The 23,444-nt window shown below is 50.2% G+C and overlaps 10 protein-coding genes across 10 annotated transcripts; 4 read left to right on the plus strand and 6 right to left on the minus strand.

Moving 5' to 3' along the window:
* Positions 1 to 997: 997 nt before the first annotated feature.
* On the minus strand, positions 998 to 3,262 carry N7477_000579 (PPN1 endopolyphosphatase family protein; the record flags this gene model as incomplete). The annotated part of the gene is made up of 4 exons (XM_056962242.1): positions 998 to 1,034; positions 1,092 to 1,821; positions 1,872 to 3,049; positions 3,102 to 3,262. 4 exons carry the CDS (start codon positions 3,260 to 3,262, stop codon positions 998 to 1,000), a joined length of 2,106 nt encoding a protein of 701 aa, XP_056827245.1.
* A 1,388-nt stretch (positions 3,263 to 4,650) lies between these two features.
* Positions 4,651 to 5,169, plus strand: N7477_000580 (uncharacterized protein; the record flags this gene model as incomplete). The annotated part of the gene is made up of 1 exon (XM_056962243.1): positions 4,651 to 5,169. One exon carries the CDS (start codon positions 4,651 to 4,653, stop codon positions 5,167 to 5,169), a length of 519 nt encoding a protein of 172 aa, XP_056827246.1.
* Positions 5,170 to 5,551: 382 nt separating this feature from the next.
* On the minus strand, positions 5,552 to 6,425 carry N7477_000581 (uncharacterized protein; the record flags this gene model as incomplete). The annotated part of the gene is made up of 2 exons (XM_056962244.1): positions 5,552 to 5,805; positions 5,867 to 6,425. The coding sequence occupies 2 exons, from the start codon at positions 6,423 to 6,425 to the stop codon at positions 5,552 to 5,554; spliced, it is 813 nt and encodes a 270-aa protein (XP_056827247.1).
* Positions 6,426 to 8,078: 1,653 nt separating this feature from the next.
* On the minus strand, positions 8,079 to 8,807 carry N7477_000582 (uncharacterized protein; the record flags this gene model as incomplete). Its single annotated transcript, XM_056962245.1, has 1 exon — positions 8,079 to 8,807. One exon carries the CDS (start codon positions 8,805 to 8,807, stop codon positions 8,079 to 8,081), a length of 729 nt encoding a protein of 242 aa, XP_056827248.1.
* Positions 8,808 to 9,563: 756 nt separating this feature from the next.
* Positions 9,564 to 10,370, minus strand: N7477_000583 (MSF1 domain protein; the record flags this gene model as incomplete). The annotated part of the gene is made up of 1 exon (XM_056962246.1): positions 9,564 to 10,370. One exon carries the CDS (start codon positions 10,368 to 10,370, stop codon positions 9,564 to 9,566), a length of 807 nt encoding a protein of 268 aa, XP_056827249.1.
* Positions 10,371 to 12,871: 2,501 nt separating this feature from the next.
* Positions 12,872 to 14,943, minus strand: N7477_000584 (uncharacterized protein; the record flags this gene model as incomplete). The annotated part of the gene is made up of 3 exons (XM_056962247.1): positions 12,872 to 14,363; positions 14,420 to 14,587; positions 14,657 to 14,943. 3 exons carry the CDS (start codon positions 14,941 to 14,943, stop codon positions 12,872 to 12,874), a joined length of 1,947 nt encoding a protein of 648 aa, XP_056827250.1.
* A 2,474-nt stretch (positions 14,944 to 17,417) lies between these two features.
* N7477_000585 (TauD/TfdA dioxygenase family protein) lies at positions 17,418 to 18,608 on the minus strand (the record flags this gene model as incomplete). The annotated part of the gene is made up of 4 exons (XM_056962248.1): positions 17,418 to 17,572; positions 17,624 to 18,340; positions 18,397 to 18,514; positions 18,576 to 18,608. 4 exons carry the CDS (start codon positions 18,606 to 18,608, stop codon positions 17,418 to 17,420), a joined length of 1,023 nt encoding a protein of 340 aa, XP_056827251.1.
* Positions 18,609 to 20,239: 1,631 nt separating this feature from the next.
* Positions 20,240 to 20,660, plus strand: N7477_000586 (uncharacterized protein; the record flags this gene model as incomplete). Its single annotated transcript, XM_056962249.1, has 2 exons — positions 20,240 to 20,419; positions 20,481 to 20,660. 2 exons carry the CDS (start codon positions 20,240 to 20,242, stop codon positions 20,658 to 20,660), a joined length of 360 nt encoding a protein of 119 aa, XP_056827252.1.
* A 108-nt stretch (positions 20,661 to 20,768) lies between these two features.
* On the plus strand, positions 20,769 to 21,269 carry N7477_000587 (uncharacterized protein; the record flags this gene model as incomplete). The annotated part of the gene is made up of 2 exons (XM_056962250.1): positions 20,769 to 20,936; positions 21,048 to 21,269. The coding sequence occupies 2 exons, from the start codon at positions 20,769 to 20,771 to the stop codon at positions 21,267 to 21,269; spliced, it is 390 nt and encodes a 129-aa protein (XP_056827253.1).
* Positions 21,270 to 22,026: 757 nt separating this feature from the next.
* N7477_000588 (CorA family magnesium transporter) lies at positions 22,027 to 23,283 on the plus strand (the record flags this gene model as incomplete). Its single annotated transcript, XM_056962251.1, has 1 exon — positions 22,027 to 23,283. One exon carries the CDS (start codon positions 22,027 to 22,029, stop codon positions 23,281 to 23,283), a length of 1,257 nt encoding a protein of 418 aa, XP_056827254.1.
* Between the last annotated feature and the right edge of the window lie 161 nt (positions 23,284 to 23,444).

The following is a 23,444-nucleotide window of genomic DNA, read 5'->3' on the forward strand; positions in this document are numbered from 1 at the left end:
TGGTCAATGACAAAATGAGTCTCGGTGTCTGCAAAACTCTTCTTTGCTGCGAGTCTACAACCACCCCGAGGTGCCACTTCCCCACCAAGGGTTTGCGATTGCGGGTCATACTCTTTTCTCGACTAGTCTCTTGTGCTAAAGTGAATTCTTGATTTTCGGTTTTGGGTTGGATGTCCCTGTGTTTTCTTGTCATCCCTGCTGCATTCTTTGAAACTTGAATGGAAAATACTTTGCTAGGGATACGCACACGCACCTCGGTGCATTAAGTATGGGCTGATCAATAATGAGACTTTCTGCCGCCTAAACTTGGGACGAACTTGAAGCTCGGACCAATAGCAAGAGGACAGGAACGTAATAAGGCTAGATGGAACCTTGGAACGTGAGGCCAAAAAATAGGAAATGCTTAAAGGAAAAAAAAAGAGCGAAAGAAAAAGAAATGGTTCCAGAGGGGGTCGAACCCTCGACTTTGGCGTTATTAGCACCACACTCTAACCAACTGAGTTATGGAACCGTTCTTGGTGGTTAAATTTCAATTATTTCGCAATATGAAGCAAATGACTTGATGCAGACAATCACATTTAGCCAGTGGGGGAAGCTCACTGTCTTTTGGGCACGGGCGGCCCCCATGCAAGCAAGTTCAAGTGAACGCGAACGATCTCCATGGACTGGATTCAATTTTTCCCGTCGTGCGGCATTGAGAAGATCGATCGCTATTAAAAAGGAGTTCCTGGTTTTCGACCAGGCAGGCCTATGTGAGCTGCCAGGCGAATGGTGAATATATATCGTAACTACGGCTTGGCTGAGGCATTCGCTTTCGATCTTCGAAAACGGTCTTTGCGATATAATCATGGCTCTTGGCTTTGTGGACAAGCACTTGCTTCTAGTACATGAATCTGACTATTCTTTTCTACTTCTACACATCGAGTTCTGGGATTGTCTCTATTCCAGACAATCGCTATTTCGTGACCTCTTCAATAGGATTGGAATCCGAGACCGCTTAGTGCTTCTTGAAAGGGCTCTGAACAGAACCATACCTGGACTCTGTTAGAAATTCACCAGCAAGTTAACATAAATGACACAGCAAAACTCACCCTTGAGGACACTGATAGCCCAACGCAGTACTGCCACTGCGCATGTAGCAGATCTTGGCCTTCTGACACTCCGCCGTATCGCAGACGGGAGACTTGACGCTCTTCCTACCCTGTAGATGATTCTGCAAAGTGACGAGCTTTCGATCCCTTTCCATCGCCTCTGTTACCCGGTGCCAGAAAGTCGCGTTCAAGGGAGCATCCTTGTCCCACTCAGCAGCCGGCCCATAAGTCTCACGAGTAGAGTATTCAAGCTGGAAGGTGGGCCCGTCATCGCGGAGATTGGAATACTCAGACACGTTGCTGAAGAATGTATAGGCTTCGTAGACGTTGAAGTTGCCCGTGTCAACCTCATACAGCCGGAATGCGCTGTTCATATTCGTGAGAGGTGTCACGCTGGGTCCGAGCCAACCCGTCGCGAGAGCAGTTGTGGCATTCTGGACTGTGCCGTTATTTGCGTAATAAATCATAAATTGGTCCTCGTGATTGTGACCGAAGAAGATCTCGGCAATGACGTGCGGCGAGTACCGGCCCACGATCTGGTAGAAAAGGTTGGTAGGATCGGGCAGCGGGTTGTAACCATCCCAGCCACTCGGGACATGACCGATGAGCCAGACTTGCTCACTGCTGTCCTCGGCCTTCTGGAGCTCTTCGATCATCCATGAGAAGACCCCTGAGTTGTCAGGATCGGTGGTGTTGACTAGGTTCAAAAAATTCCGCTTGTACCAGAAGTCTGCAAACATTAGTTCCTCAGGCCTCAATTCAGATGGAAGAGAGAATCACCGGTGTTGAAAGCGATGATGCGGAGTCCATAATGAGTCTTGACCGAGTAGCCTCCATAGTGGGTTCGTGCTTGCTCTGCAGTCTCGCGACTAATCCACCCCTCGTGTTGCCATAAGGCAGACATGTGGTTGAAATTCCAACTCATCTGTTCACCTAGTCGCCCAGGAAATCTGTGTGGGGCATCGATATTCGCAGGACTGGAATCATGATTACCCAATGCGCAGAAAACAGGCCCTGAGATATATTGCTTGAGCATGTCGAAGACACTGGCCTCCGTGTATTCAATGTAGTCTCGGGACATTTGAAGCTCGGGATCGTGCGAGGCAAGATCACCAGTGTAGATGGTCCATGCCAGTGAGCCACCACAAGCTTCCTTGCTGGTACCTGTCAAGGGACCCACGGCCTGTAGAGCTGCCAAAGCCAAATCGTACGGGGTATCGCATAGGAAGGAGCCATAAGGCGAAGCCGGAAGCAGTGCCTCGCTCTGATTTGTAAGAGTATTGAAGTTGTCAGAACGACAGCACAAACCAGAAGTGCAGTTTGCTTCCGCACTGACAGCATATCGAGGATCCAGGTGGAAGTCGGACAAGTGAAGTATCTTCACACGCGTGCCACTTGCCTTTGGAGCTTGAACATGATGGGGCTTAGGCTTAGGGAATAGCTTGAGTGAATCCAAACGACGAGTCGGGGGTTCAGGGCAAAAGTCGCTCTTGAGCGTATGGCAGATGTAATCACCATCCTGGCCCGCGACATCGGCAAGAGCGAGTACCTGTGTCCAGGTTGCACCAAAAGCTTGATCCAGGAAGTTTTCCTCACAAGTCTCATTTGTGTAAAATTTGAAGGCCTTGCACATACTGACCATGGCATCAGGTACCAAGAGAGGGGCATACGATGCGGCAAGCTTGGCGGATCCCAGGGCTTTCTTGCACTTGGAGCAGGTGCTGCTCTGGTCAATTGACTTGATGATCGCCGTCACGTTAGCGACCGTGGCATCGATCAGTTCATGCTTCTCTTCCGGAGTCAATCTGCCTTTTGGAAGAGGGAAATACACCTCATCCGAGCTTTCAGGTATGATGTCGGGGTTTGTCAGCTCATACGGAAAAGTGAGATCGAGCACAGGATCATAAATGATGGGCTGAGGCTGTCTGGTTGGCAGAGCCGGAGATTCATAGTAGGATCTGTTTCTTTCGTCAATGACAGGCTTCACTTTTTTTTTTTCCGAGTCCGTACGAGAAGGCCGAGGTGGGAAACCCAGCGGCAACAACATAGGTCGAAGCTCCGGGCAGACCTGCCGAAGCATGAGCGAGTGGAAACCACTCCAGAATGGCCTGCAACATGAGGAACAGGCTCATGAGTCGCTCGAGAGCAAAGCGATGAGATCGTGAAGCCATTGCGCGTCCGTGATAAGCGTGACGAATCAGAGACTGGCGGCGAGCAACGTGATGATCGATCCCAAAACAGAAAGAAAAGCACATCTGTAGCAGAACAAAAGACATCAAGGAACGATGGTGAGATGAAAACTTCCAAATCACACTACAGCCTCGACGAGAACCTGCCAAGGGACGTTTACAGCTAAGCGGTCTCACCACGAGATCGTCACCGGGTGCTTGGATCGCTAATCCTTCGACCCTGTCGCTTCGCATCTGGTTATGAACTACACAATACGTTTCCCTCTAATCAATAAACACACACGTGAGACGCATCTAAATCATCAGGGGTTTTCTGAAGATAGACAGGTCTAATCTCACAAGGATTCAAATTACATTACAAGTTTGATGGATTTCGCCCAAATTGTTCAGGTACCGTCCCATGGATGAGATAAAGTAGAGAGATAAGATTGACCCTGTTCGATGGTTGTTATGAACTCAACCAATAATGACTTTTTATTCCCATTAACTTCTGAGAGTCTTTCAAGAACAGCGCGGTCACTCCCATATAGAGTCAAGATCATAATACTACTGGATCGGAACACTCCGACTGGACCTGTAAAACACAACAATTGGATTCTGAAGAGGTGGCCGTGACTGATCCACTCTAGGAATTCCAACCTGTAGAAGATCTGGTCGGGAAGACTGTACCCGCGCCACGAACCACACCCACAAACCCATAAATCCACAAACCACGATAAGCTTTGATCATCGGCGCCATTTCCCTCCAGTGCGGTGTCCTGTGTCCAGGCACATCCCGGTCTCCATACGCACGGAGCTATACATCATATGCCCCGAGATCCTCGGATCGCATGATTTATCGAGAATATCCCCCGCAGGTACACGGTCTGTGTGCCCTTTCGAGTCGACATCATGACGAGCAATGAGGAATATCCAGGTGTCCATCCATTAGATCCCCATCTCTTAAGCGAGTTCGGTATATGCGCTCAGAGGTTCCCGAGAGCTTCGAAGTGGTGATGTCATGACCCTCCCGAACACTTACTTCCTCACCCCAAACCAAGCACCTGAGTGTAGGTTATTCTTCGGGATGCTAGCGCGAATGATGATGCGTCGCGAAATCCGGTTCGGTGTCGCGGCACCTATGGTAGGTGGCGTCTCATGGGCCCACAACCTTGAAATCAACATCGGGACACGGGGCCGATATAAGACACTTTGAAATGACATCCGGGGGAATATGACTACTTTTCTCAAGGCTACACTACGAAGTAGACAGAACAAATCTAAAATTCCCCCAAAGCACTTAATTGAGTCTAAATCGATCGACTATATTATCCCGAAATAAAAGAAACCCCTGTCCATCACCAAAAGCCAGTCCATCTCATCCTTCAAAAATGCCCGTCCGTCCATCTCTGGAAGGGTCAACCTTCGACGCAGACCTGCGAGATCGCCATCTGATCTATGATTATGCGGCGCAAGACGAACAAGGCAAGCCTGAAAAGTGGCGTTATGAAATGTGGTTCCAGAATGAAGACCGCATCAACTATGCCATCCACGGCGGACCCATGGCGGGGCGAATCAACTTCCAGGCGGCAGAGTACCAGTGCATCCGACCCGGAGAGTTATGGCAGTGTAACTGGCTCGAAGAGACGGGAACGATGTGTTCCCTCGTGTACGACATCCCGCAACGACGGATCACCACCATGCTGGGATTCTCCAAGGGACATTGGGAGAAGGCCAAAGAGGCGCACGGCGATAAGCGGAACCCGGAAGATTTTGAGCGGTGGCGTGGACTGGCGAAGATCGGTATTCAGACGGATCGGGTCATGTTGAGTGAGCAGGCAGATATCTTGGAGGATTTCCGGGGACCAGGCAATTTGAAGCCGGCCGATAACAAATGGCCGACTCTGTGAAACGGTTGATAGGACCACAGAAATGCCGAGCCAAAGGAGGCTGCACTATGTATTGGGTCGTTCGGCTCGTGATGAATATATGGGCGGGGGCAGCTTCTTGACCCCTTCGTCTAAAGCATAGAGACTGTGATAGAGTAGCCTGCCGATGGCAGGTAACAGTGAATGTATCAATAATATGTGTTGTAAGTTGCAAGGTGGTACCTCATAGGGTAGTCGATCAATGCCGACCAGAAGCTGCGCAAGCGACTTGTGATCATCGGACCGTCCGTCCATTATGTTGGTCGCGTGACATTGCGAACGAGCGTATCCGGCAGCGCAGTATTAAGTAGAATGGTGAGAAATTCAGGGATGGGTTCATTGACAATCCCTCGAATGCACCTTATCAATCATGGTCCTTTGATGATCCGCTTGGCGGACTCTGGGGAGCTTGGAGACACACAAGCTCGACTTGAATTTCGTCAGGGCTCATTGGCGGTGCGCTGTCATAAGATGGACCACGAGTGATGATTCCGACGGCGACTTGGGAAGCTTGTTGGTGATCAGTCATGTCATCAAGGTAGAATACCTGCCATGGGCGATCGCCAGATCCTGAGGGCATCACGGTGACATTTTGGTCGGTTCCTTCTCTCGCAAATTCTGTCCGAGGTGATTAGCATACGTGGAAAGCAACCATGATGCCCGAGAATAAGGGACGAACCTTGAACTGGAATTGTGGCAACGTCAAACACAAATGAAACGCAATTGGGAAGATGCGGCGGGACAAGCATCATATGCTCTAGAGCCCTTTCAAGAGGTCGATCGTAATACTGGCCTGATGAGGAGAGTAGGAATATGGTCTGCTGGATGGCGAACTTGATATCGTTGGAGCATCGGGTGCCCCAGACCCCGTCACATCCATTACTGGTTCCCGATGGCGTGGCAGTCATGTTACCGACACGGAGCGCAACCTCTGAAGTCAAATTGTGATTGATGGCGTTTTTGTTGACATGCCGATCCTGGTACCGAAGCCAGAACCCAGTCTTTGTCATGGGACCCTTGCCCTTGCCCGAGGAGCTCGCATCGAAGCCGTAGTAGAAATAGATGGGGTCGGTGAAGAGAGGCTGGAAGTCGAAGCTCACGGCGGTCTGGGCGAGAGGGTCGATGCAACCATTATTCAAAAAAGAGCAGAATTGAGCCGAGCTGCACTGCAGCAGGGCCAATAGCAGGAGCAATACCCAGGACTGGACAATCGGGCTCAGCCCTGAATTGAACGCCATGGTCGGATGAGGGAGAGTGTGAGCTGTTATGTCCACCAGAGCGACCGCGGAGGGTCCTCAAACGCGTGTGGAAGATGGTAACTGGCGGCCCAAGGTCGCGATTATGCTCATCATCCGATAGTTGGTGAGAAGGGCAGGAGCGGAGGGTAGGAGAAGATAATAATACCGAAAGGCGGATACCGACCCTGAGGGTCCGTTAACTCGTCCACGGGTGACGGAAGGGAAACGGTCCCCGCAGTGAAGCGCCGGCGAGTTAAACCCCGAGATTCCACCGCCCAGGGAAGTCAGTGCACGGGTAGAAGAAGAAGGGTCTTTGGTAAACAGTGGTCGAGTGGAAACAGGACCAGTCACAGCAGGTTGAACGGGACTGGGGAGCAAAACCAAGGAAGGAGAACCACCGTAAAGGGAAGACCGGGGGGTGCGGATGAAAATAGTTTAGAGCATATATCCATGCGTTCCAGTGTGTGAAACAGAGCGCGGCTACTTCGGGAAAACTTCACGGAGGAAGTCGTCCCTGCAGCAAATCTAGCATTCACCGAGGTCACTCGCAGGTTCTCAGCATTGTCGAGCACTGGAATCTTTCTCCTAGTCTTGGCTGTGAACGCACTAAAACCCGAGTCCCCGCATAACGAGGATCCAAACAGGAAATTCCAGGCGCGAATCACCGTCACGGTTGCAGACTTGGCCAGGGTCGGGCCACTCAGCGACCGGTAGTGTCCACATTCTTTGGTCGATGAGGGTCTTGAGGCCTTTGGGCGGTCCTGGGCGTGGGTCCGAACTCGCTAGGGCGCCCATTCGGTCATTGAAAGGACCCTTGTTGGATCCCTCCCGATGTGGCGTTGGAACCATGGACTATACTTGTCTCTCTCGGATCTCTTGATACGGTGTGAGCTCTGTGCTGATTGCAGATAAAGCCTGCATCTGCTCGGGATTGGGAGTGGAAACAAGACTGAGAATGATTCATGCCCGACGGAGGAGATACCGTCCTTCGGAGCCCCGATAAGAGGACCGTACTAGTGCGGGACCCTTGTTGCCTATGGCTAGCGCAATATTGGGACGGCGAAACCCATTACTGTGGCCTGTTTGAGCACGGTGATATGATAAACCCCGGGTTGCATGAATCACCGGCTTTTGCGTGGGTGTATCTACGGTGCATCCTGCAAGATCCCGATGTTAAAAAAAAAAAACAAAAAAACAAAACACTCTGGCCCATACCACCAGATCCGAGACGCTGATCGGCCCTGTCACTCAGGAATCTAATGGGCCTGCAAATCCTGACGTCAGATCCAGGCCAGCGTCCTTTGAGGTCGAATCGGAGTATTCCGGGAGGAAGTTTTCGCGAGTTCCAGCAACACAGGACCGGTCTTGGAATTAGAACTGGATGCTCGGTGGAGTGAAATGGATCCTTCAGGCACTTGGCTGAGACCAATGGACACCGTCCACAGACTCAAACTTCTTGGCCTCTTGGCGACTGTATCGGGGTTCATAGTTTCGACTTGTATGAGAGGGCTAAGGGTGCGACGCAAAGTCTTTGGTCCGGAGACTAATTCCCAGCGCCGCTGGTGATCTTGGAATAATTATGATGCATGGGTACGAAAAAACAACACCGCGTATCAATCACACTTTTGATTGGTTGCGAAAAGCCTCCACCCTTTACTTCTCAAGGGTTTTAATTCGGTGCGTTAGCACCGCTTGCGACCTGTGGATGGAGTCCACCAGCATTCTCATTCGCTCTCGCTCGCGTGTCACGGTTTCTTCGGCGGTACTGTTGATAAGCCGCAGCATATCCATCTCGGCAATATCGCGATCGGACATCTGTGGATGTTCGTTTCGTTGAAGTTCTTCTGCAGCCCCGAGGACTTTTGTGACTGCTTTGACAACGGGCAGCAGAAAGTTCATATTGACGGCGAGCCAGGCGGCATGCTCTGGAGCGAACCCCGACCGTTCCCAGATAATGTCCATGGCGATGGCACGTCGTGAAAAAGTTCGCATGCCTGTCGGGGCCACCGGGAGTCGGTTCTGATACCAATCGAATGTGGGTAGCTGAATAAGGCCCTGTTTCCATGCATTGTACTGAGCTATCTCCGGGCCCGTCATACGTTCTTTAGCAAAGTCTTCTGCAGTGCGCCTCTGCTTGCGCTTTGAGTCATTTGTGGTAGATCTCTCGCCCGAGGTCATTGACAAGGTGCGGCCACTGGAAATGACGCTGGCAATGCTCTGCATCTTTCGAGCAGTCGTCTCAAGATCATCGCCCTCTGTGGGCATGGGCAAGATGAATGGAAACTCGTTGCCGGTTAGTGGGATAAGGGTGTTGGAGCGACTTCCCGCCTCCTGTTTCGCTGGAACGTCTGATTGTTGCAAAGTGTCTACTGTAGACTCCATGCTGTAAGGTCTGGGGTCTGTTGGAGACGATGTAGCTTGGCTGATGGTGAGCTCAGCGGATAGAGTTGTAACATGGAGAGTGTCAGATGTGACTCGTTGCTATGTATCTTTCGATGATGGGTTCGGCAGTGTCAGGTAGTTGCTGGACAAGTGAAAGCCATGTGCTGAATTTGCCAGTGCGAGACACAATCCTTGATACGTAGTCACCGTAGACTGAGATGAACTTGAAAAGTGGTTGCCTCACATCAAGGGCTTCATGTCGACATCTTCCAAATGGGGCTGAAGTTCCCTATCTAGAATATACGCACGCGACCACAACCAAGTGATCCGTCGAGAATGTGAAAGAATGGTAATGGCACATACCAAAGTCAGAAGGTATTCATGCGAGTGAGCAATGAACAGCCAGGGTGATGATTCCATGAGGAATAATCAGAGAAGATAATAGATTTGGTCATTGAAAAAATTCTTAATAATACAGTTGCTCTTGAACGAGCGTCACCTGGTCCACGTCCGGCCCTTCAGCCACACCTTTGACCCGATTATCCATAATGTACAAGCTTGTAAGCACATGGCTTAGATGCAGACCACTCAGGTCAATATACAATCAAATCAAACAGCCAAGAAACAAAAGACATCATGGGAGATTTTCCATCAAACATGCCCGTAGAACTCCAGAACTCCAACGCTTAATTTCAAATATGCGGGGGAGATGCATACCCAAGGAACGACATAAATGAGCGAATGTCGCAGCTGAGTTTAGTCGTCGTCCTCAATGGCCCGACCATTGGGGCCACTTCCATTCAACCACACGCGCTTCCAAGGCCCATCAGGTCCGAATGCCGCCTCGCGATCTTTGCGCATACCTTCCAAAACACCGACGATGCCACCCTTACGCAGACGCTCCAGGACAATGTTCATTCCTTCCTTGCTCTTCAGCACCGCGTCACGTGTCCGACTAACTCCAATCAGCTCGATGGTCCGCTGAATGCCTGCAGTAGACAGCGATGAGAAAAAGCCCTTCTTAGGAGCCTCCTCTTCCGCATCGACCTGCCCTGAAATAGATTCGGTCTTCTTCCGTCCCAGTAATTTCCCGTTACCGAGTCGTGACTTAAATGTCACGGTGGTCCGAACAGTAGTTTGTTCGTTGTTCTTGTCGAGTGATAGCGCATCCAAAGCGCGCGCATCTCCTTCAGCAAATTGCCGCTGGTAGTGTTGCTTCTCAACGACGCTCAGAATACCAGTCCATTCCATGTTGCGGGATTCAGTCGTCATCCAACCCTCATTGGGGTCGACCACAGTGGTCTCCAGGATGTAGCTCTGGCCAGAGTTGTCAGAGCCACCCATTCCCTTGGGTAGCAATTTCAGTATACCCGAGGGAATCTTTGATTTCTTTAGGTGCAGCCGCGTGGTGTGAAGGCGTTGAGTGTTTGGGTCGACATGTCGCTCGATCACGTCGGTAGTAAGGACATGGCGGGAATAGGGGTTTGGATAGCGGAGGAAGTAGGCGAGGGAAACAGCAGGAAAGGAATAGTCGTAAGTGAATTTATTCTCGAAAAACTTCATGATGAATGGATCGTGAAGGCATTAGGGGGGGGGATGGAAGTTGACAGAGTCGTGCGACCTGGGGACTTTTTGCTTTAGAAGACCACCGAAGATCCGGGCCGGGGTGGGTCCGGATCAACAGTTGTTGCGGCAAGTCACCTGGCCGCACGCCTATCAACGGCGCCCAATCCTCGCTTTGGTGAGTAATGGTGATGTATGATGATCCTAAAGTTTGGGGTTTGTGCGGAGGTGGCATCCATTCTTGTTGTGTTTTGTTATTTGCATTGCACATCCCATCTGTGGCCCTCCCCGAAAAGGCCCTAAACTCGAGATAGTATGATCAGTCGATCCGACACATCATAAATCTGCCTCTTCCGATGTGCCTCGTACAGCCAATTCACTCCTATGCAAGGTGATGTACTGTCATATGATTATCACAAAATCAACACAACATAGGCTGTTTCCTTTCGAGTGGCGAGTGATCTTCACCCCAACTTCGTCATGCGCTAACAGTGGACACATGCATATTCGTTGTGGGGTTGTTGGCAAAATCAAAACAGTCATCAACTCTTATTGCTTGTAGTACCATCTTAACGGCGAAAACGAGATGCAATCTCGTTGTAACAATGTAGAGATTCATGAGCTTACTTGGCTGATCGTATTAATTCGAAAATGTGGGTTACCTGGCTAACTATGGGGTGGTTTGGCCCAAAGTGGCATCAGACATGTAGACCCCGCAAACTCGAAGTTGCCGCAGTTTTTGCCGGACTGTGGGCTCCCCTAAGTTTAACATTTACCATAAGCCCCTCCGCGCCTCTGTAATGAACCTATGCCTGGTCTACATGAAGGGCTAGCCCTTCTAGATTGACACTAATCTCTCACTAAGAGGACCTGATCTCCATGGGGCCATCGATCATCCAGCTTCAATATCTCCTATTAGTGATCCACTATCACGTTCATATCGGCCGGTTCTCTCGTGCGTATATGCTTGCTGGACACGCTGCTCGAGCAGCTACCCCAATGAGATTGAAATACGAGCGACCGGAGCTCAGCTGCGGTGCCCAAGAAATCACGCAGGCGTGTCCTTTGGGCTCTTAGCTGAATGGTCGGGTCATGTTCTGTTGGATTACCTAGATACGAGCTAAATTCTCATTCAATCATTTCTCAACGTCTCCCCAGCTCAGTAGATGCTTACCGGGATGGCAATTTCACTGTCCGAATAACAGACCGGCAGCATCTGACGGAAAGGAATTCGACTAAATTATGCAGCTGATTAGCGGCATGCATCCAGCTCTCCAAGATCGCCAAAGATGTAATGCGCCTGACACGCCAGCTGGCATTATCAGAACAGCCACTGGCTCAACTAAGCGGTCTCGTCCAGGAATTCCAGGACAATTTCTGGCGAGCACAGGCGGACATTGAATATTCTTCCACTACAAGGTCGCATCTCCAGCTAGTGTAGCCGAAAACAAAGACTCTAGATGGTTCATATGCTACCCTTAAGTCTCGATGATCTGGCACTAATTGCACTGCGACTTGTACTGAATTTTCCTTCCTCTATATCCCCCAGGCTGCGCCGAGTGTCATCATGGACACCATTGAGCCCAGTCTCAAAGTTCTCGCTGTGAAAGCGTGGCAAGATCATGTCAAGAACATTAATTTGATCTTGAAGGGACTCCTGGATCTCACCGTGCCCCAATCTCACCAATTTACATCGCCGTCTGCGCCTATCATGCAACGAAGCTGACGCTTTTCCTCCCATCATCTTCAGTGATAGATGTGCAGATGGACATGGAGCGCAATTGAAAGTGCCAACGTGGCCTTGCATGTATTGCATCGAATGGTTTTCAGGCTCAGCCGTGGCGGAGAAAGTTATCCTGGACATGCAGCATCTTTCGCCGCTGTCGCGTGACGATCCAGACTCGATCTTAAGGGAGCCAAATTGCCCCTCACCCCCACTTGATAGCGGGCGCCATCGGCAAAGTCATCTTGCTGTGCATACTTTAGTGCTTCAGGCTACTTTTGTGGCTGATGGGTACGATTGAGGCGGGGAGATCTCACGTTAGACAGCACTGAAACACAGGTGCTGGCATCGCATTACCCGGAGCTAGTTAATCTGCATGCAGAATTCGAGCTATGTTTAGTTTCGAGAGAATAGGGAACTCCGGTACAGTAACAGAACTATTACTTGATGAACTCAAGATTTCGAAGAGTCTAAAAGGCCTTTGAGACAATGATTGGAATAGGGGTATATATTCGATAGGATAATCTATCCCAAGTGTATGTAATGCCAGATTGATGATCAAAATGACTGAAAAAAGTGTTAAATAACAAAAGAGGTGAAAAGAAAAAAACCGAGCGTATCAACAGGACTTTTTTTCACAGCGTATGACATGATGACAGTCTCTCGTCCTGACGCACCAGCGAGGGTATTAAATTATACAACATTCTATAGCGACTTCTCCAAAATCACTCCGAAACATGTGCGTCATCCAGCATCAAGCACATTCACCAAGATCCACTTAGTGGTTCAGGGGCTTCTCCTGATCCGCAGCAGAGGCGGGGAGAGTCATGGGCTCCTCAGTGTGAGTCTCCTTCTCGATACCACGGAAGTCAGGGGTGGTACGCTCGAAGTAGGTGTGCATGGAGCCAGAGAGAATGTGCTCATCAACATCATCGGCATCGTAGATAGCCTTCTCGTCACTGCGGGCAGCCATGGCGGCCTCCCACTCGGCACGGTACTCGCGGACCTTGTCTTGGTAGTCAAGGGCAGCATCGTAGTACTTGCCCTTGCCCATCCAGCGCTCCCAGACAGACAAGTGCTTGTGGTGGACAGCAGGGCCGTGGTACTCGGACTCGCGACCCTCACGGATGAACTTCCAGCGGCGCTCCTGCTCGCGGAGGTCGAGACCGGTGGTATCGGGAAGACAGAGCCAGGTCAGGAGGGCACCAGCGAGACCGAACCAGGGCACAATGTAGAACTGCTGCTGGAGGGTAGTGTAGGAGCCGATGATGGCGATGATGAGAGCGCCGACCTTACCGGCGGCGGCGGCGATACCGTGAGCAGTACCACGGATAGGGGTAGGGAAACACTCGGCGGCAACAAGGAAGGTAATACAGTTGGGACCGAACTGGTTAAAGAAGGAGGACAGGAAGTACATGGCCTGGAAAGAGTGAATGTGGGTAGCCTCCTCGTAGTACTTGAGCTTGAAGGCGGGGATGACGAAGAGGATGAAACACATGATGAAGCCGACGATTTGCATCCACTTACGGCCGTACAGCTTGTTGTCGACGAACCAGGCGGCAAAGTAGTAACCGGCAAGCTCACAGCCGATGTTGGCCAAGTTCCAGAGCCAGTTGGTAGTGACACCCTTGGCGTGAGGGCTAATGACGCCAATGAATTTGCTCTGGAAGAGCTTGTTACCGTAGAAGAAGACGTCGTTGGCGAACCAACCACCGGCGGTGGCGAGAAGGCGAGGAGTGAAGTGCTTGAAAACCAGAGCAAGAGACTCCTTATCGTATCCGGTGACGGAGGCCTTCTTCTTCTGGGCCTCGAGCTGCTTGGAGGCAGCCTTCATGTGGTAAGCACGGTAGTAGACGAGCCAAAGGGTACCGACAGCAGGAATGGCGAAGGAGATACGGTAAGTCCACTGTGTGGCAACAGTAGAATAGGGAGGGTTGCCAGAGCCGTGGTGAAAGATCAGAAGCAGAAGGATCAGGATAACCTGGTTGGCGAACTGACCCCAACCCTGCATCAGGAAAGCACCGACGACGGTACGGCCACGGTGCATACGGTCGTTGGCAGTGCTGAGCTTGCCGGAGGCGTAGCCCTTCTCCATACCAATGGTGGCAGTCATGGGGTATTCACCACCGACACCAATGGAGTAGAAGAAGAGAGACCAAGCGTAACAGATGACCCAGCCGTTTTGGGTAACACCCCAGGAGGCAGTAAGCATGATAAGACCAACGAACATGATAGCAGCATCCTGAATCAGACCCCAGCGACGACCGATCCTAGAGGGTCTTGATTAGTATTCGATCATGCGGCATAAGAAACAGAACAGGCTTACCAGTCACCAAGAACACCGACGAGAAGCTGACCGACGATGATACCGGCAACCTCCATGTAGTTGACGGCAGCAATCCAGTTGGCAGAGCAGACCTTCTTCTTGTCCCAGCACTCAGGGAAGGACTCCTTGAACAGGGAGCTGACGTTGGAGATGGAGAACAGGACGTAACTAGACAAGGCCAAGGGTTAGTTCGATTCTATGTTTGGATTGAAGCATTGCTGCCTCGAAGCGACTTACCCCTCGAGACCAAGACCAGCACCGGGCAGGACGGCGTTGCGGAAGTAGTGACCGATAGGGGCCAAGGGATCCGCCTTGAACATCTCCCACAGCCAAGTGAACTCCTTGCGAGCCTCAATGGCATCCTGGGTGGTGACGAAGCTGATACGCTGACCAACAGGGAGATCAGCCCAGTAGGTGCCGTTCTCGGTATAAGAGTCGGCAGGACGAATGACCTCGTCAAAGGCCATCTTCTCGTGGATCTCCATCTCATCGATGGAGTTGAGCGCCTGCTTAGGAACTTCCATGGCGACGGTTCACGGGTAGAAGAATTTGATAAAAAAAAGCTTCAACCACAGGACCCTGGAGTCAACAGGAGACTCTGATGACTGGTTTGGGAAGGGAGTTGCAGGACAGAACGAAAATCTATCAGACGCGGACGAGCCATGCATATTTATTCCCCAGCTCTGAGTAGGGCGGCCTGGGCAAAGGAAGCACGCGCGACACCCGTGCGACGGACCTAATCAGCACTAAAACCACCACAAACCAAATATCTAGAGCCAGTCAAGCCGCAGTGGCCCTATCGTAGCCATGCATGCGAGCACGGTTTGACATGGGGGTGGATATGGGCTATCCTCGTTCGCAGCGCCAACCGGGGGCCACCTCGGCCGCACTGACCGGGCGAGGGACATCGGAGTGCGCGAATGAGGTCCGCATGGGGACTCGAACCGAGCCATGAGACCGCGCTAGATGAACTGTGCCTGGATTTAGTCTGGGTTGAGTGGCACCCGCGTATGCAATGGACTTTCTAGAACAACAAAATGGAGAATGCGACGCCCTCACCCGACAATGTGATTGGGTCACCGCTCGAATGACCTTGTGCAGACTGGGTTTGTTGCCCGGCAGTAGCTTTGTTTGAGATTTGATCTCGATACTCCAGATGCTCTATGAGGATTTCTTTCCTCCCCCCCCCTATTGCTACTGGCCGTCCTGATGTTACATCTTGATCGCAATCTACAAAAAACCAAAGACCTTGAAAACGCCATGAAGACCAAGCATACCAAGAGCGCCTTGGCGATTGCTTGTCAACTTGGCGATTGCTTGTTACGACATCCCTCTGTCCCAATTCACCTTGCCACAAGTCTTGGACATCGTCTTGGCCGACAGCCACATTCTGGGCACTCGGGACAACACATGGGAAAGGTGATTTCAGGAAACCACGCGGGGGGCCATGCGATGTAGTCCCGGGATAGCCAATCACAGTGTCTCCTGCCACCCCGTGGTCAATTTACTAGTGGGGCTAAACTTTAATGAATGTCGCCAATGACGATCCCCAATTCACCCACGCCCTCTCCATTATCTTCCCACCTGCTTACGATCTCGTAACGCGTCGCTAGGCGATGCCCGATCGTACGAGCGCAACATATTATCATTGCTTTTGTTCCTGTGAACTAAGGGACCACGAAGAAACCATCCAAGGCTCCGAGACACCAAAGACCTGTTTTTTTTTCTCCAATTACACTTTCTAACTTTGTCGTGTTCCAGGGATATGGACGCCTTCTGTCGCACTCTGTGGAGCACGATTGACTTTCGTTTCTGCTTGAGCTTTGAATATCCCAATCTCCTGCATTGCTGCATGAGACACCTTCCCGCTATGGTACGTTCACAGATGATCGGAAATGACATTCCAGTGGGGTCTGATTGGCTAGATTCGAGTTGGCCACATGGGCTACAGTTTATTTCGTGCACGCACATTGATACCTAGAATAGGTATAGGTCCGGCATCAAGCGACGACCGGTTCGGTTCGGGGAGCCACCCTCTCCACTCTGACACAGGCGATCCACAAGACGGATACTAGAGCCAACGGTGAACGCTAAGAGAAGGTGGCGGCTGCTATTGCCTTTGAGATCGCGAACCACTTGCAGGCGTCTGCCGTAGGGTTTGTAAATTTTCAATAGATCAGGTGGCAACGTGCTCGGGTGGTCGTTCCAACCGGTTGATCATAGCTCCAGGCCCTTGTTGATATCAGCCCATTCTTGGTCCATCCAAGGCTGGGAAGATGGGGATTCCGAACCAAATATATGGAGCACGTGGTCATGTTGAGTCTGCCTTGTAGATGGCAGTTCTCTGCTTGGCCGTGAGGCTAAGAGGCAACAATATGTCCGAATCAAGTATGTGGAGCACGTGGCCATGCAGCTCTACATTCTTTCTAACACTTTAGCCGACCTTGTCCGTTGCCTCGCTGAACCAACCAGTCTGCAAATTTTTTTCACTTCTATTCGGGAGGTCTGGAGCTAACAGACTGTTCGCAGTGATCGCGCATGCCGAGTGGAGTCCTGAGGGCGTCTGCCGGTTACCGTAGGGCGGAGATCGCCATGAACGTGTCTTATCTAGTCTTTAGGCTATGACTTTACTTTCACACTTGGGCCCACTTCTTACTTAGCATATGCTTCGAATGCATGCGACCTGCAGCATCGAGTCCGAGAAAGGCGATTAGATTAAAATATGTAGTACCTGAATACAAACTTACTATCCACGCAGGGTCTAGCTACAGATGCACGTGGGCCTTAGATAATCAAAGCTATGATAATGCTGATATTCTCTAGAACAGCTTCCGCAGAAGTCACGACTTGCATTCCCATGTTGTTCTTGTTTCTGGCAACTTCCAATTGAAACTCTTGCCACCCAACCTCGTGATAATGACTTACCAACACTCAACAGAACCACACCGGAATTCCTAAAAAAAAAAAAAGAAAAAAGAAAAAAGACTGCTTCCAATCATTAACCCTCAGTGGCTAATGCCTCGGCTTTGGATATACTGTTTGGGTCCAAATACGGTGCCTCGCCGATACCAACCGCGCGGTGGCCGAATCGCTCCCCAAGGCCTTCGTAATCAAATGTAGCAGTATGGAACACACAGCGATTATCCCAGATCGCTGTGTCGGTTATTAGAGATGAGACAACAGGGACCGCATTGGAACACTTACCAATGTCATTGGGGTTTTTCCACTTTAGCCTGACCTGAAGGTCATGGTTCTCCAGAATTGTGGTGTAAAACTTCTTCAGCAACTCATCCGACTCACTCTGGCTGAGCTCATTGATACTTGTAGGGAAGGGTCCAACCGCAAAAATGCTCTTCCAGCCAGTGACGGGGTTTGTACGGACGATGGGATGAACCGTGGACAGCTTCCCGCCGACATTCAGAGGGCTCCCTCTTGGCTCAGTATAAACCTTGACATTGACAGGGTCCATCTCAGCTGCCTTAAGGAAGCCTGTGCCGGCATAAGTTGCCGTGAGGCCCTCAAAGAATTTCTGATACGCCGGTGAGAACCGGTCATAGAGCTCGTACCCTGACGCCCAGAGAGTATCACCTCCAGTTTTGGGCAGCTGTGTTAATCGCAGTGAGGTATAATCAGCCGGGGCGGGTTCAAATTGAATATCAGAGTGCCACTGAGCCGAATCGTAGCGACGCTTATTGGGCTGATTCTCATGCCGGAACATCTTCTTGCGGGCAAGTGAGCTGATGGTGCTGACTTGTGCATCCTTCACGCCGAATTCACTTGTGTTGTTGAGCACCGGGTGGATGTGTAGAGTCGAGTCAGCTGGCTTGCCAGTCAATTCTCCTAGACGTTGTACCAATTGCTTTTGCAACTCGTCGGTGAGGTTATCCTGGGCACGGAAAACGACAACACCCCGTTCGGAGACTTGATAGTATATGGTTAGAGTCACCGCCAGTGGGTGAGGGGTAGGTGATACTGACTTGTGATGGCAAGATCTCGCACCAGTTCATCCGCATTCTCGGCATTCAAGAGATCATCGACAAGGTTGGTCGTAAGATATTCACGACCAATGGCTGGTGTTGTCTCTTCAAACGAGAACTGATCCAGAGCACCACTAGTTCTCAATGGCGCAGGATACTGTCTCAGGTGCAGAGCGCACCGAAAGCGAAGTATCTGATATTCCGGGGGCCATGGTAATTGCTGCAGAGCTGGCAATGCACAAAGTCAAAAAATCGCATCCGAGACTTGGACACGGTGCCTCTCTTATGTCCAATTTTCCCCCACTCACTACTCCCAGCACTCCCAGATTACGCAAGTACCACAGACCATGGCGACTTGAACCAACTTATCCTGGAAAAAGTGCGAGGTATTCGAGCGAGCAAGCTGATAGATGAGCTTTCATTAGTCGGACATCATTAGACCTCCGTTGATTGGATCTTGAAGCTGTACTTGATTTGCCGGTGCGCATGAAGATGCGGCATCCTGGTGCACATAGGCCAATCGAGATTCGGTCGTGAGACACCAAGTCGTAAGCTTTCTCCTTCAAGTGGAAGTCGATCACGAAATCGGGGCCCGAAATCACACCTGTCTGATTGCGTGGATGTGCCAGCCGCGCCGGCGGAACATCGGCAGATCCACCTCCACAACACTAAACGTTATCAGTTGACATTCACTGGTCAATTGATTCCGAATCGTTTTATCACCAGGCTTTGTCATTTATCTATTGCGTGCTCCTTCTTATGGAAAAGAGGTACACAATTCGCCCAGAACAGGGTTGTCGATGCGTGGAAATACAGGGCGAAGTCCGAAGTTACAGGTGAATCATGCATCGACACTACTTGAAGGGTTTATTGTCATTGCATAATGAGAGTAATCCTCTATTTCTACAGAAAGAAACCTTTAGGGATTTTACCCTCCATCATATACTGAGCGCCGGGTTGTATAATATATGGTGAAATGGAAACGGCTCGATGGCTGTCTGGCGATGCAGACTGGACAACACACACACACACACACACACACACACACACACACACACACACACACTGCCTGCCTGGTGTAGAGGACGCTGGATGAGGCCGTACTGATGCCCTGTTGCGGCCGTACGGGATAATCTTAATGCTGCATCATGAATAGAAGAAATGGGGTGAATCCTGAATGAATTGGGTAGATGACTTGTCTATCTCCAAGTGTGTCTTGAAGATGCACTATGCACTGCAGACATTGAATCATGCCTGAGGCCACACATAGGCTATTATGTCACCGGTTCTCCCACTACAATGGAGAAATACATGTCGGTGAACATCACAATTACCATGAGCTCAGTCAAGTAAGAAGGTCTGGCTTGCTTGTCTTTTTCCACTCCGTGGCTCTATGATTGAGTTCAATTCGAGATAGTGTACAATCCAATAATAAGAGTGATTTTATGTGATTTTATATTCTCCCATCTCCAGCAGGAGAGAGAAAAAGAAGGGAAGATGGGCAGTCAGATTGATACAGGGCTACGATTGAACCATCGGCCAACCAGCACTGGTCAATGCCGACAATCGCCGACTGTCGTCTCTCGCATTTGCCATACTTTCATACAGAACACAGCACCCGACTGCTTCAAACTAACGTAAATGGGCCTTGATGGATTGAAATTTCCCAGGAAGTTTCCCCGGGAAAGGGGATCCGATAGCTCTTAAGTCGATTTCACCATTGCTAGTCGGAGCATCTGTGATTGAATATTTGGGCTATATTCCCGCCACTGGCTTCCACTCGCGTTTTGCTCTTCCCTCGTAGATCCTTGGTCCCGAAATAGCTATTTGCTCTGCAGTAATTATGGCTGAGTTCCGCCCCAACATCCTCTTTTACATGGCCGATGACCATGCCTTTGAATCAACTTCATGTTATAGAGCTTATGTCAACAGCACCCCGTATCTAGATCCAATTGCCACCGAGGGAATGAATTCCAATCACTGCTATGTGAACAACAGCATCTGTACTCCCTCTCGCGCCGCGGTCTAACTGGAACACATAACCACGTCAATGGTGTTACAACCGTTGATCAAAACTCAACAAGCATATCCCTAACGTGGTCAAGCAACTCCGCGTTGGTGGCTACCAAACGGCAATGGTTAAGAAGTGGCCTCTGGGCGAAGGCAAAGATCACAAATCGATCGGAGTCGACCACTGGAGAATTGTCCATAGTCAAGGCGAGTACCACGACCCGCAATTCATCCCACCCAACGGCATCAAGTGATAACTCGTACACGCGACCGAAACCATCACGGACAAATTGAATCCAAATGCGGAATCCAAAAAAGCCCTTCTTCGTGATAAGCGCCTTGTCTGCGAGAACAGCTTCAACATGCCCTTCCTGGCTCGTTGTCCCCATGAGATTGCAGCTGAAATCTCCTGCGATGAGATATTTTGCGACGCGGACTTTGCCTCGGCATGGCTACACTACGCCGAGGTGCGCAGACCAACATACATGCAAGGCGTGAGCTTCCGTGGGCTACTGATGCAGAACACCCCAGTAGACTAGCAGCAGGTCGCGTACTACTGATACTGGATGCACCGATATGTCATCTACGAGGCTTATGCTCATTAGGCTATGTGGGATAAGCGCTATACGCTGATTTACTAGTACAATGAAGACTTCGGGATCGAGGACACTCGCCCAGAGGGTGAGTCGAAGGAGTGGGAGCTATTCGATCTCGAGGAGGATCCTTTGAAGCTCTTCAACTGCTACCATGGACCCAAGTACAATGATGTCGTTGAGCACATGACTCGAGTGCTGGAGGACAAGATGGAAGAGATTGGTAACGAACCGGCTCACTCCCGACAAACCTGGTCTTGTAATAGCTGAGCAATGGGCTGGTTCAATTAATATCACAGATGGAAGAAAAACATGATTAGAGGTCAAATATTTCCAGGGTTTCAAGAGACAAGAATACCGTCTTAAGCCATGGTATTTGTGCTGAGCATTTGAGATCCTTCCAAGCTATTGTAAAACTTTATATCGTGGCCAGATATTTACACCACCTATGAAGACCAACGGGACGTATGGTGCCCCGGCCAAGTCTTCAACAAAATGAAAAAAGGGAAAAAGGAATAACTTCTATTTGCACCCGTTTATAACACGTATTGACCCAGGAAATATTTCGTAATCCGTTGGTTTCAAGGTTATGCTTCATCTTGGTAGAGGATTGGGGGACCCACTCACCGAAGTTTTGCTCACAGATACTGTTATATTAGATGTCATTATCTAGCAGTGAATCTTCATCAACCACCCAAGTGGTCGAGCAGTAACTCGACCATCACGTCTTCCTTGGTCTAGTGGTCATGATTTCCGCTTGTCATTAACACCGATAAGCGCGGGAGACCGGGGTTCGATTCCCGAGGGAGAGATTCTTTTTGCTTTCATGTTTTCTTATTCCTTTTTCAAAAATAAGGGATTGCCTTGCTCCCGTTGAGGAAAACAGGCTCACAAATGAAGTCACATCAAGTTTTTTGGCATGATATAATCACGTGTTCCCGGCTGCATAAAGTGCAGGAACGTGGCGTTGTTCCTAGAACACAAACGCCGGGTATCCGGATAGGGACAGCCTTGGTGCCACATCGCAATGTTTTGCTCTCGTTTCGGCCCATGCCAGGCCAGACCCTTGGCGGAAAAGGCATTTGGCGCACAAAAATCCATATCAAGGAAGACAATAGTCCAAGTCCACTTCCCTCGGAATGTATTCGCAACGTCGCCATCAACTCAAAACATAGCCGGACAGCCTGTCCGAGCATTCCACAGACCAGACAGGAAAGATGTTGGTCAATCACAACAGCTGTACGAATTATCTCTTGGGCTCTCTCGAATTCCAATGAACGGCAACGCAGAAATTCAGCATACACTGTACGATGCCAAAAATGCCAGTGTCTCCACCAAAATGTTGACCAAACTTGCAATTGCAAACCAATATCGTCTAAGTACGCGAGATTTGCGTTCCATTGATCTACCATCGACCGGATACCCGCACATTCTCGTCCGCGAGCAAACCATACTAATTTACATGTTCAGTTTGCGACTCCTGGTGCAAACAGATCAGGTGCTGATGTTCCATGTCGAAGGAGCAGTTGATCATGAGCAGGCCAATCAATGGCGTGTTTTCAACCATGACATTGAAGAGAAACTACGTGGAGATCACGGAGCAGGTGTCGCAGTTAGCTTACCCTTCGAGCTACGTGTGTTAGAAGCCGCGCTGGCATCAACCACCTCGACAATCGAAGCAGAATATTTGTTGGCCAAGGAACAGATAGCAGAAGCTCTACGCCAATTGGATCTGCAGATGGCGGGCGATGAGGAAAGCCGCATACATTCCGACCTTCGGGTTCTTCTCGATCTTGTTCAGATTCTCTCGGGGATTGAACAGCGTGCTCGGCATGTTCGCGATGCTATCCAAGAGGTTCTTAACGACGACGCGGATATGGCAGCCATGCATCTCACCGATAAACAGGCTGGTAGACCACACGCGCCAGAAGATCATCAAGATGTTGAATATCTTTTGGAGGCGTACTATAAGACAAGTGATGCTGTGGTCCAAAAAGCAGAAAGTCTGCTGGGCAAAATAAAGCGAAAAGAGGAGAATATTCAGTCGATCCTGAATGTGCGACGCAACCAGATTATGGTGCTGGAAACCAAGGTTGAGATTGCCATGCTGGGGATAACATCGGCGACCCTCGTAGCTGGGTTCTATGGCATGAATGTGACCAATTACTTCGAAGACAGTGCATGGGCTTTTGGAGTTGTGACTTCGCTATGTTTGGTTGGTATAGCGGTCATTTGGCGCTTTGGGCTTCGTCAATTACGGCAGATCCAAAAGGTCCAGATATAGGATATCCTTGTTCAGCTTACACAATTCTTCAATGTGTTCTAGTGCCTGTCCAAACGAAATTTCCTTGATGAACAACCCTCCAAGTGGCCCCAGTGCTTGGAAACATCCCTGACGCTCCACGTAGTTGAATGCACCAGACCGAGGGTTTCCAATTCCACATC

Source organism: Penicillium maclennaniae (assembly GCF_028827695.1).
Source record: "Penicillium maclennaniae strain IBT 15551 chromosome Unknown utg000001l:1.0-3280838.0:1.0-3283122.0, whole genome shotgun sequence".
NCBI lineage: Eukaryota > Fungi > Ascomycota > Eurotiomycetes > Eurotiales > Aspergillaceae > Penicillium > Penicillium maclennaniae.